The sequence below is a fragment of the Vombatus ursinus genome, unplaced genomic scaffold (assembly GCF_900497805.2).
Source record: "Vombatus ursinus unplaced genomic scaffold, bare-nosed wombat genome assembly UNPS02014814.1, whole genome shotgun sequence".
NCBI classification, from domain to species: Eukaryota; Metazoa; Chordata; class Mammalia; order Diprotodontia; family Vombatidae; genus Vombatus; species Vombatus ursinus.
This window is the reverse complement of record NW_020954592.1, coordinates 3,301,491-3,313,662: the sequence shown is the minus strand read 5'-3', so window position 1 is coordinate 3,313,662 and position 12,172 is coordinate 3,301,491. Positions and strand designations below refer to the sequence as shown.

Here is a 12,172-nt window from a genome sequence, read left to right as displayed (position 1 = left end):
CTCCTTCCATCCCCCAGCACCCCCTTATTCTTTAATAAGATTAAGCTTTGTTAAAATTTAATTTTATTTGAAGCCCTCCCTTGTGGGAGGACTCAGTCCTCACTTGAGCTAGCAGGCAGGAGAGAGAATTCCTGGCCTCCTCCTGGTGGCCAAAGGTTCTTGTGAAGGCTCCTGAATGCAAAGGGGTCCTACCACATGCTGGGCAGGGAAGATGAAGATTAGGGGCGGAGGAGGGAGGTATGCTGCCTGAGCTCACGGCGCCCCCCGCTAATGCAGGGGCTTCTCCTTCTTAAACTACAGGGACAAGGACACCTATTTAATTCCCAAAGCTCTTCCTTTTTTCCCTTCCACCCTCATTCTATTTTTGCGTGTGCCGTAATTGCATGTTTCTCAGCTGACAGCAATGTATAACAGGAGTTCTTAACCTGGAGCCTGCGAACTTTCAAAAATTTTATTTAAAAATAACTTTAATTAAAATAAAATAGCACATTTGAATAAATAAAATCTTTTTTTTACTTTTTTGAGACTGAGTCTCCCTATCTCACTCAGGCTGGTCTGTTGCTCATGGGCCCAATCTCACCCCTAGTTGGCACATGAATTTGGACTTTCTTGTTTCTGAGCTACTCCAGTTTGTACCTCAGTAGCCAGCCTGGTGACACCCCACACATTAATAATAACTACCACCACCCACAATGATAATAATAATAATAATAATAATAACAACAAAACTTATAGCACTTAACTATGTGCCAGGCACTGTGCTAAGTGCTTTACAATTATTATCTCATTTGATTCTCACAACAACCCTATGAGAGAGGTTCTATTATTAACCCCATTTAAAGACAGGGAAACTGAGACAAACAGAGGGGAAGTGACTGGATTTGAACTCAGGTCTTCCTGACTCCAGTTCTGAATTCTGTCCACGACACCATCCAGCAGGGCCTCACCCACTAGTGCCAGACTTAGTGCAGACACCTATTAGGTTTAACCTATTACAGAGGACAACTCCTTTGCTCAAGAGTTTCAACCTCCCCCATATCAGAAATTACAGGCATACACCACCACACTTGGTGAATTATTTTTAAAAAACATTTTGGTAATCATCTAAAATATAACCCATTTCCTTTACAATTTTATATATGTTATGTATTTAAAAACATTATTCTGAGAAGGGGGTCTATACACTTCCCCACACTGGCCAAAGGGGTCCATGATACAAAAAAAGTTAAGAATCTCTGTTGCATAAAATCAGAAAGAACTAATAAGTATACAACAAGTTCTACTGAAATAATTTTACCTAATTATTCCAACAAGAATAGCTATTTAAAAATATTGCTAAGATGGATAATTTCTTTGGACTTCAGTTTTGCCACCTATAAAATAGTCTCTGATAGTCTCTGAGGTGCCTTAGAGACAGCTGGTGGCTCAGTGGACAGAGCACCCGGCCTAAAGCAAGGAAAACCTGAGTTCAAAACCAGACTCGGACACTAACTTTGTGACCATGGGCAAGTCTCTGTTTGCCTCAGTTTCCTCAACCTTTATAAAATGGCAGTAATAAAAGTACCTATCTTGCTGAGTTGTGAGAATCAAATGAGTTATTTGTAAAAAGTACTTAGCACAACGCCTGGCACACAGTAGGCATTATATAAATGCTTATCCCCTTCCACTTCCAGCTGTAGATCTATGATGCTATAGCAGATGACAGTCATAAAACAATAGCTTATACATTTTAAAGATAAAATATTCAATTCACTTAAGCCCAAACAATTTTTTACTAGATTTAAAAAAAAATTAAAATTAATGAGAAATTACTATTGCTATCTTTTACCTTTTTTTAAGTGGCTTCATTTCTTTTCTAAGTACCAATCTTTACACAAGAACTACACATTGTATGAAAATTGTCTATTAAACTATTTTCAGCTTTTTTATTATCAATATGTTATTTATTAATATTGAAGCAAGTAATATTTGCAAAATATCTGATTTAGACTGATTTAAAATAGACTGATTTAAATTTAACTTATTAATGGAATATAGGATCAAAAATTTTTTTTAATAGTCTTTCAGATTCTTGATTGACTTTCACACCATGAGGAGTCATTGGAATGAATGTTAACAGGAGATTATTGTGGCAACATGATAAGAGCACAAAAAGAAGAAAACAGGATTTGGAGTCAGGGAGCCCTGGGTTCAAGTTCTGACTCTGACACCAACATCCTGGTGGTAGGCAAATCATCCATCATCCTGAGCTATGATTTCCTCACCTTTAAAATGTTAATAAGGATTTGCAGTACCTACATCATAAGATTGTGTTGAGGAGTGCTTAGTAAATTATAAAGGGCTATATATATGTTATTATTATTAGTAATAATCATTCCTTGCCTATGACTAAACAGAACCAGAATGATTTAAAAATCGGTTATAACGTCTCTATTTTTGCCATGTGTAAATGGCATTACCTCTCCACCAGAAAAAAAAAATTGAGTCCGTACATTATAGCCATTCATTATCACTTTGGGTCTATTCATAGCTGAGGAATTAAATTCTCCAACTGGAAGTTTTTAGTACAAAAACCATATGTGCTCTTTGAATAGTTTAAATGACCCTGGGATGAGACAAAGAGCTGCAGAGAAAAACCATGAAAGAGAACACTTAACAAACCCTTTCCCTGCAATGCAGTGTGATGCCTAAATAATACAACTGCAACAGGACATAGAAATAGGCTTTTTAAAAATCATTACAGCTGGTGCCTAGTCACATGATTTACATGGATTCCACTGTAATAAAGCTAGGATTGTGCTGCACTGACACTGCCAAAGAGCTGGCGTAGGTGTATTATTCACATCTTTTTTGTTACCCATGGGCCCTCTGTTTCATATGGAAAGGATAGTTACATAAAGACTGACTTTCTACACAAGTATACACAATATAGCTCCTGAGTACCTTTCTCCTACCTTCTTGCTTTTTAAGCACAAAGACAACTGATGTTCATTTATAACATTAATAAAAGGATGGCGCTTAAAACGCACCAACACCATATGCGGAGATTTAAAATGATTTTTAAAAACTACACTGCAGAAGGGTTTAGGTGGACTTTTCATGTGAAGAGAATGACTCTCGGGCTTAGATGTTTAATTCAAATCTAATGCCTATTATACAAAACAGACAAGGCAACAGAGGTATATGCAATATGCTATACTATTGTGTACATATATTTTCAAGCCCAATTAAGGCTTTTATAACAAGGTTACTCTACATATAAACAAGTGACATTCAGTTTCCATTCTGACTTTTCCCCTCTTACTACCACCAAACTCCATATGTAAAAAGCAAGAGATCATGCATCTAATATAAATTAAGTTGTCTTGTTGCAATTAAACAGCTATACTCACAATGTTTTTAATTATAATACATAGTATTATAGCATACTACTTTGATGCTTAGTTCTTTCAAACGGCTTTGATCTCTCTCTGGTGTGGATTTGCTTGTTTCTTATTTTAAGGCATAAAGTTAACTGATTTTAGAAGTCAAATTTAGAAACTCTTCCTTCTTTTGTATTCTGTACACCAAGTCTTAATTTTAGAAAACTATAATCCAACACACAGCTGCAGAGTAGAATATTGAAACATTCCTTTAGAAAAGCTGGACATTTTTTTAAAGCATCTAATTGCAGAACAGTAAGTTAGATTTCTTTTTCTGTCTACATACGAATCTCCTTTCAGCCATTTTAAGAAGTAAAAATGCCAAAGAAGAACTAGAAACCTTAGCCCTAGGAATTTTCCTGTCATCTATCTTATAGCAGAAGCTTACTGTATTTTTAAAAAAAAAGTGGTAATATATAGCCTTTTGAAGGCTGGAAATAATGCTGTATTAACATCCGCTTTTTAGTTTGGCAAGAGAACAGACATTCCATCTATTTTAACAAAAACATTCATATGAAAGAAAAAAATAACTTTCAGACTAAGCAAAAGCCCCAAATGTACCTACCTCAAAGTGGAATTCCCCTCATCAGTACTGATTTTAGAGCGAATATAATTTCTATCTTCTCCAGAATCATCAGCTTGCCTTCTCACTCCAGCAGAGGGTTCCTGAAAAGGAAAACACAGTAAGACACCGAGTCATCAAGTTTCTTTCTTCAGAAAACCTAGTATTATGAAACCTCTCATTTGCGGATTTGCCTTGCTTGAGTATACATGAAGTCAATAATGTTGCATGTCTTCTTGAACTGACTTGGCTTAAAATGTAGTAGTGTGCCATGTGACTTTCCCATCCAGTTTTACAACCTACATCCCTCAAATAACTGAATGCCTCCTCTTCAACCCCCCACTCACAGCCCTATTCTGTTCTGCAAGAAAAATAAAATTCACACAGAAAGTCAACAAACGTTTACATCTAAAATGGCAAAAACAAGAAACCACAACATGCTAAAACTTACTTGAGGGGTTCTTTTTGTTTTGTTTTGTTTTGTTCTTCAGCATTTTAACAAAGACAATTCATAGCTAAGGCTTTTCACATTTCATGGCCACTATTTACAACTCTCTCCAGATTTAGAAAGCATGAAATTCTTAGAGGTCAGCCTCAACTGTTTTGCAAGCTGAATTCAGTTTTATACTCAAATGGCACTATCTTAGAAACAATACGCTCTCAGTCAATGCTCCTCCGTCTAGTACCAAGATTCAGTGAATTACAGTTTCCTTTAAATAAGCATGCTGAATATTGGCATTAAATTGACTGGTCATGTTCAGCACAAACCACATCTCTGTTACTCTCCTAAATCTGAAGTTTATTATTTTGAATCAAACAAGGCATGAAGTATAATGAACCCTCAATAAACATTCTTGATAGATTCCAAAGGAGTTATTTAGACTATATTTAATTCAACAGATATTTAGTTTTGTGGGTAGATATGCTTTTAAGAAAATAATGTTTAGTTAAGACTGAAATCTCTTACTATTCAAAGTGGAGCCACCTATTATTTAATTATTCTTATCTACAAGGGTAACTTTTCACCCTCAAGGCAATACTTGATAATATAAATATAGAAAAAGAGAAAGTACCGGTTAAAAAAAAATAAAAACAAAAATGTTACACAAAGCAAGTTTTGGTTATATTTTAAAGTATTTTTTTTCCTTAAGCCTTAAAAGGAACTATTTTCTTTGTTCTTTTCTTAAGTATGTGTGTTTGTGTGTATGCATGTATATTCCCACCTCTAGCATATCTTCTAGTTTTGTTGCTTTTTTGTTCTTTGTTTTTTTTCTCCAGTTGAATATGGTAGGAGAATGAATCAAAAGACTGGGATAAGAGGATGGCTACAAAAGTACTAATGAGATGGGGATGTTAAAAATACAGCACCTGGAAATATATACCTCTAAGTCCTTACTGCTTTCTTTATATGAAGGTCCATTTCATAGGTATTGATACTAATAAAAACTATGTGTTTGCAACATGATTAATATGGAAATGTTTTGCATGACTACACATGTATAACCTATAATGAATTGCTTGCCTTCTCAACGAGGGGGGTTGGGAAGGGAGGAAGGGAGGGAATTTGAAACTCAAAGTTTAAAAAATTAATATTAAAAGTTGCTTTAACATGTAACTGGGGAAAAATAAAATATTAAATAAATTTTAAAAAACAAAACTATGTGTATGACAGTAAAATATTTAAATGTCTGCATAAATGAGAATAAATTAAAACTGAAGCTGGTTTCTAAATTTAATTTCATTTATTTCAATTTAAGAATTAAATGGGTTTTTTTTTACCTGTTTATAATGTTCAGTAGATGGTGACGACCTGGATCTTTCATGTATGTACTGGGGTTTCTCATGTTGCCCAAGACTAGCATCCAGAATATCATCAGCTGAATGATATCTCCCAGAACTCCTTGCTTCCAAGGGCTTTCTCTGCTCTTTCCAGGAAGCCTGATACTCCGCAAAGGTTCCCAGTCTCTGAGGTTGTTCAGATTTCCCCACTTTTTCAACTTTACTACTGCTGTAGTTCAAGCTCTCTCCAAAAGAAGAAGTCCGTGTCCTTTTCTGATACCACTGTTCTCCTCCCCCGTGACCGTGACTTTTTCTACCTGGTCTATCAGTTTGTTCTTTCAGCAAGCCATAAATGGCTTGTCTTTGGGCAGGCCTGTGATGGGAGGGCTTGCTCGTTTCTTCAAAAAACTTCCACCGATCAGCAAAAGAGCCTATGGCTTCCCCTGATGTGTTGGGATATTGGCAGGGATGATGGTAATCTCCTGAAATTCCCACCTCATTTATTTTCTCTGGTTCAGAGTAAGACTTCAGCTTTTGTTCCGCTGTGAATCTCTTCCTGCCTCCAATGCGGGAAACATGCTGCATGCCATTCCCAGACGTAGATGCCTTGGTCTGGCTCACATCAAAGAAATGAGAGGCACTGTCAGAATCCAGTGTCAACAAGGAGGAGGAACTATATCCGTTAGCCTTACGTTCAGGTGACGACCTTGAGTGATGGTCAGAGGAGCTGGGCTCTAAGTCCCGCCGTTTAAAAGAAGTAGCTCTCAAAACTCTGGCTTGGGCTTCTTTTAAATGGTCTTTGTAGGTATTATTGAAAGATCCCTCTGAGGTTGTATTGAAATTCTCGCCTGCCTCTGTTTTCCAGCCATCAGCATATTCTTCTTCTTCATTTGTCCCAGTCAAAGTAGCTGTGCTTCGGCTTTTTTGAAGTTTTGCTCTTCTCAACTGAATCTCATTCCTTAGGGTTGTTGCAAATCGGTCGCTCCTTCGTATTGGTTTACCTACCTGTGCGTCAAATGGTAGTGGTTTCTCTATACTAGCATCCTGCCTGTTTTCAGACCTGTTTTTCCCTTCTTGGGCTAAGGAATGCAACATGGGGGTCTTTTGTGGAGAGATTTTGCTACTTTCTTCTTCACCCCACTTAAAGTCTTCTGCAACTCTCTTTTGATTGGCTTTCTCAATGTGGCTGGATTTCTGAGACTCATCACCACCAGTAGTCCAGCCATCCCCTCTTCTATCCATTGGGTAAGAATTGTTCCTCTCACTGAAATCCATAGAAGACTCATCACAGTGAGGTAGATGGCATTTGGTTTTTTGGCCCATCATGTTTATGGCAAGATTTTCATGTGTTCCAGAAGACGCATCAGTCCCAGTTCCAGACTTCCAATATTCATCTTTGAGGAGTTGCGGCTGGTTGCTTCCCTGAGCTGGTTGTTTTTTCGTTATGCAGTAGTAACGAGACTGTCCAGTGTTCTCCATCTTCTGGTCAGCAGTACTATTAATGGAAGCAGGGGCACTCAGTAGCCTAACTTGAGCAGGTTTACAGGTCTGAATGTGGTCATCGGGCAGCTGTTGGTGGCCACCATAATGGACTAAATGTTGCTGTTCCTTAGATGAACTGGCTGCCCTGGAACTGCGAAAAAAAGTGCTTTCATCACTGTATTGGCGCTGGTGGTGATAACCATAAGCCGACTGTGCAAAACGAATGTCTGTGCTGGACAAAGATGACTGCAGCCTGTTATTCCTCCCTGGGTTGTTGCTGTATCTATCATCAGAGGAAGGCCAACCATAGTCCAAGCTGAGATCGGGTTTATAGGTGGCATTACTGGTCCTTTTCCCATCACTCACTCGTATCATTCTTCGCTGCTGATCTACAGTTTCTGATCTCCATTCGCTCCTTGGCTGAGATCGGTTGAGAACTGTAAAGTGCTGGGTGCCGGCTGTCTCCAAGTACACAGGACTCTGGGCTTTCTCATGGCTTTTGGTAGCAGCAAAGCTATCGCTACGGAGAGGCGGGGGTGGGGGTGGTGGAGAAGAAGATGCTTTCTTCTTATCAGGAACATACCAAACAGGCCCAAAACTGGATCTTCCAGAACTAACAAATCTGGGATCAGCGTTTTCTTCCAGTCTAGGGCTTCTGTTATTTTCATACTGGAGAGCAGATGGCAAACATCCAAGTCTCTCTTCTAGGTTTTGAATATTATCACTGAAGGACTGGGTTTGTTTGCTGGTCCCTGGCTTTGCTGAGTCCCATAGGCCTACCTTACACAGCATGTTCTCTGTGGAAGAGGCATCAGCCTTAGACAAAGTGTGGTCAGGGGTGCTAGAAGTGGTAGAAAACGAGCCATAGGCGGAATCACGCTTGTTTGGATTGCCTAGGTGGTCGATGCTGCTGTTGGACTTTGCAGCAGAAAGTCGTCCATAGGAGTATGGCTGGGAAGGGTGGTCCAAGCTGTCCATGCTACCCAGGGAACTGAACTGGTCAGAAGTGCGATGCAGATTTGTCTGATCCCATGAACTCGATAGGTCGTGGGACGAAGAGCTAGAAAATGAGAAAAGCACCAAAGGGTAATTATTTTTCAGAAATGTTGCGATTTAAAATAAAACAACAAATTATAATAATTTTTAAAAATACTCATATGTAGAGCTGCTTCTATTTGTAAACTTAACAAAACTGAACAATAAAGGCTTCTGATATCAAAATGATTAATGAGTTCACATTAAATCTAATATTTCTAAATTATCGGAAGGTAAAAGAATCTCTCTGTAGACAGAACAAAAGGAAAATCGTAAGAATTTTCTTTTCCCATCATATGACTCCAATTTTATCATTTAAGAAGAAAAAGAAACACCAACAAAAGAAGGCATCATGTGTATACTACAAAGGCACCTCGGAGCCCAGCCCATCAGGGACGCCTCTGAGGACACTGGAAAGGAATAGAAGGACGACAAATAACCAAACTCTTTCACCACATTTGTTTTCAATGTTTGTGCTTCTTCGCCATTTTACTATAACACGTATGAACCCACTCCGCCCAAGGCCTTTATGTGATTAAATGAAAAGTGTGACTCCAGTTAAGGTTCAACTCTAATTATTGTCATTGCTAGACCTTAGTAAATATCCTTTTCCAAAAGCTAATTAAGTATGGATGTTAATTAATGCGCAGCACATGGGTTCATGAGAGACAGTATGAGAAACCTAGCTATCTATAGTATAGGACCCCTTCTGGGATTACTTCCCCACCTCTCACTTATACTAGTAGGTTAGGTCTCCAGAGGACAGCTGACTACTATACCCTAAGAGTTCTGTAGGTAACCCTAAGGACCTAGAGTTTTTAAGTTCTGTTACTCACAGGCTCACCACCACCTACCCATTGATTGTGTTTTCCATTGATTATCAGTCACACTTAATTACCTTTTAGAAAAAGTATTTACCAAATAGACATAGCAAGGACAGTCATTATAGAAATAAATACCTCTCCCTTCCAGAGTGGGGAACATATTCCCTTTGCAAACACAAGAACCCAAGGCAGAACAGGCTCAAGCTTAAAATGGTAATAAAATGTATGCTGTCATGTCCAACTCGATGACCCTATTGGGGGCTTCCTTGGCAAAGATACTAGAGTGGCTTGCCATTCCTTCTCCAGCTCATTTTTACAAATGAGGAACCAAGGCAAACAGGGTTAAGTTGACTTGCCCAGGATTATACAGCTTAAGTGGCTGAGGGTGGATTTGAACTCATGAGCATGAGTCTTCCTGATTCCAAGCCCAATGTTTTATCCATAACGCCCACCTAGTTGCCCTAATGAGATATATACACACAGGGAAATTGTGTAGCAACAGAGTAATTCATAGCTCTTGGTTACTGGAAGTCTTAGTCTTCCTTCATAGAGACCTCTTGAAATTTCCTATAGGTGTAGTTCTCTGCTCAACTAGTGCCCTTATAGAGTTCTGAAGCTGTCTTTCTTTGGTGCATTTAGTTTGTCTTCAATGTCTTAGCTCCTAGTGCAAATGCTGACATTTAAGCACTGCTATTTTGGGTATCCTGCTACTGACACAGACAGGAACTCCAGATCTAGGTGTTGGGGGACTGGGCTGTGAAACTCATTCCTTCCCAAGGGCAATTCCCTCTGAGGAGCTCTTTGCCCCTGGACCACCGCTCTACTGATTGGCTTCTGAACTAGTTTTTTTATATGTAACCTAAGGACCTTGACTCATTCTTTTCAATCAAATGCAAGATTCTTCTTGTGTGCCATCATCTGCTTTTACCTAATGGCCCGAAACCCTTATGATCCTTCCAAACTGATTCATTCAGACCAAGTTTACATTTGATTGATTGATTTAAAGGAGAGAAATATTCAAATCTCCTGTGATTAATTAGAATTGACCAAGTGGAAAAGACCTTAGAGATCACCTAGTCTAATTCCCCTTATTTTACAAATGAGGAAACTGAGTGCAGCAGAGGTTAAATGGATTATCTAAGCAGTAAAGCTAAGATTTGAAGAAGCCCTTTTCTCTCACTGCAAATCCACAGTACCAGGCTGGCCTAATGCTTCAATTACCAAAGAAAATGGTTTCCTTTCTATTTTCTCACCTTTATGTCCCATCAACCAGCCTAAGCCCAAAGACGAGCTAATTAGTAGTTAATACCTATCCTGATACATCTACAGTCAACTAAAGGATTTGTCTTTTTAACCATCCATTATTAATACATCAAAATGATGTTAACAAATTGGCTTGAGAATAAAGGAGTAAATGTAGACATAATTTATTAGTTTCTGGCTCAGGAAATTTGACATACTATGAACTGCTACAACTGCTAAAACATCTATTAGTCAAGCAAAACTTTTGGGTTTAGAAGTGACAGCTTTTTTTGGCAATACAATGATCCAAAACAAGTGTGAAGGACTTATGATGAAAAATGCTATCGATTCCCAGAAAAAGAAATGATGGTGTCTGATTACAGAATGAAGCATACTTTTTTACTTTCTTTATTTTTCTTGAGTTTTTTTTTTTGGGTGGGGGACTATGGTTTTTTCCCACAACATGACTATTATGGAAATATTTTGCATGGCTACACATGTATAACCTATATTGAATTGCTTGCCTTCTCAATGAGGAGAAGTGGGGAGGGAGGGAGGGAGAGAATTTGGAACTCAAGTTTTAGAAATGAATGTTTAAAATTGTTTTTACATGTAACTAGGGGAAAATAAAATGCTAAATAAGTAATTTTTAAAAAGAACAGCAAAAACAAATGAATTTTTAAAAAAGAGAAGTGAAATATTAGTAAACCCATACATTGTGGATATTCTATAATGGGGTTCCACATGTGTAATAATGGTTACACAGCAAAATCTTTGATATCATTTTATAATTGAGATAACTCAAAATTATTTATTTAAAACAATAAGCAATGTTATGAAGATACAGGTATTATCTAAAAGCATCACTAATATATATTCAGAGAATCTTAGATTTGGAAGGAAGTTCTTAAAACAATTAGTACTACCCATACCTAAGGCATGAATCTTCTTGGTAACAAATTCAAATAAGTAGTTTATCAAGTCTACATTGGAAGATCTCCAGGAACAGGTAAATCACTACTTCCTGAGGTTCACAGTACTATCTCAGGTTGAAGCACTTTTGACCCTAGTAATTTTGAGTCTTTCTTACAAGACTCATCAGTCTATTCCATTGTTATGTGATGAGTTGTTGACTAGTCAAGCTTCTTGGGGAAAAAAAAACAAAACACCTATGATTCTATCCCTGTTTACTCAGGGAAATTCAGGGTCACAAGGTCATGCCAAGGAAGCCAAAATATATTACCAGAAGAAAAAAATCTACCAGATAAATGATTCAAAGGAGTTAAGGGTATCATTTGAATTTTCTAATATTTTAGTCTGAGAAAAAAAAAATTGCATTTGTTAGAAATGAAACACCATTCCTTCCTTCTTCCAACCCTGTATCTCTGATGCAATTCTGAGAAATTTCCAGACAAAGTAAACATATAAATAATAGTAATCATGATTTAATATAAAAGTAGATGCATACTACTTCCCCTAATTGAAAAACTGTAAAATCAGCTGTAATGGAGACTGGGTTACTTTAAGTAATTTTACTAATGAAATGGAAAATCATCTAATCATCTCATTCAAGTTGTAATGCTCCTTTGAGAATCTGTATATATTTTCAGAGCCTTGAGTTCTAAACATTACCTTCTCTCATTACATCTTAAATATGTAATAGCGTATTTGATCTACTTTTCATTTACCTCACATGAATACTCTGAAAAATGGAGAGTGGATGTTTGTTTTCAACAAAGAAGGAAAACTATTTTAGACAGCTCGTGAAATCAGACTACTACTACTACTACTACTACTACTACTACTACTACTACTACTACTACTAC

At 37.6% G+C, this 12,172-nt stretch overlaps 1 protein-coding gene across 5 annotated transcripts in view; it reads right to left on the bottom strand.

Moving 5' to 3' along the window:
- SHROOM2 (shroom family member 2) overlaps nt 1–12,172 on the bottom strand; it is a 245,232-nt gene that overhangs the window by 76,148 nt on the left and 156,912 nt on the right. For all 5 annotated transcript variants that reach the window (XM_027835360.1, XM_027835358.1, XM_027835356.1 and 2 more), the window contains exons 4-5: nt 5,764–8,305; nt 3,988–4,088 (exon numbers count right to left, since the gene is read on the bottom strand). In XM_027835360.1, coding sequence (XP_027691161.1) covers nt 3,988–4,088; nt 5,764–8,223 — 2,561 coding nt within the window. In that variant the 5' untranslated portion in view covers nt 8,224–8,305. The remainder of the gene's footprint in view (nt 1–3,987; nt 4,089–5,763; nt 8,306–12,172) is intronic.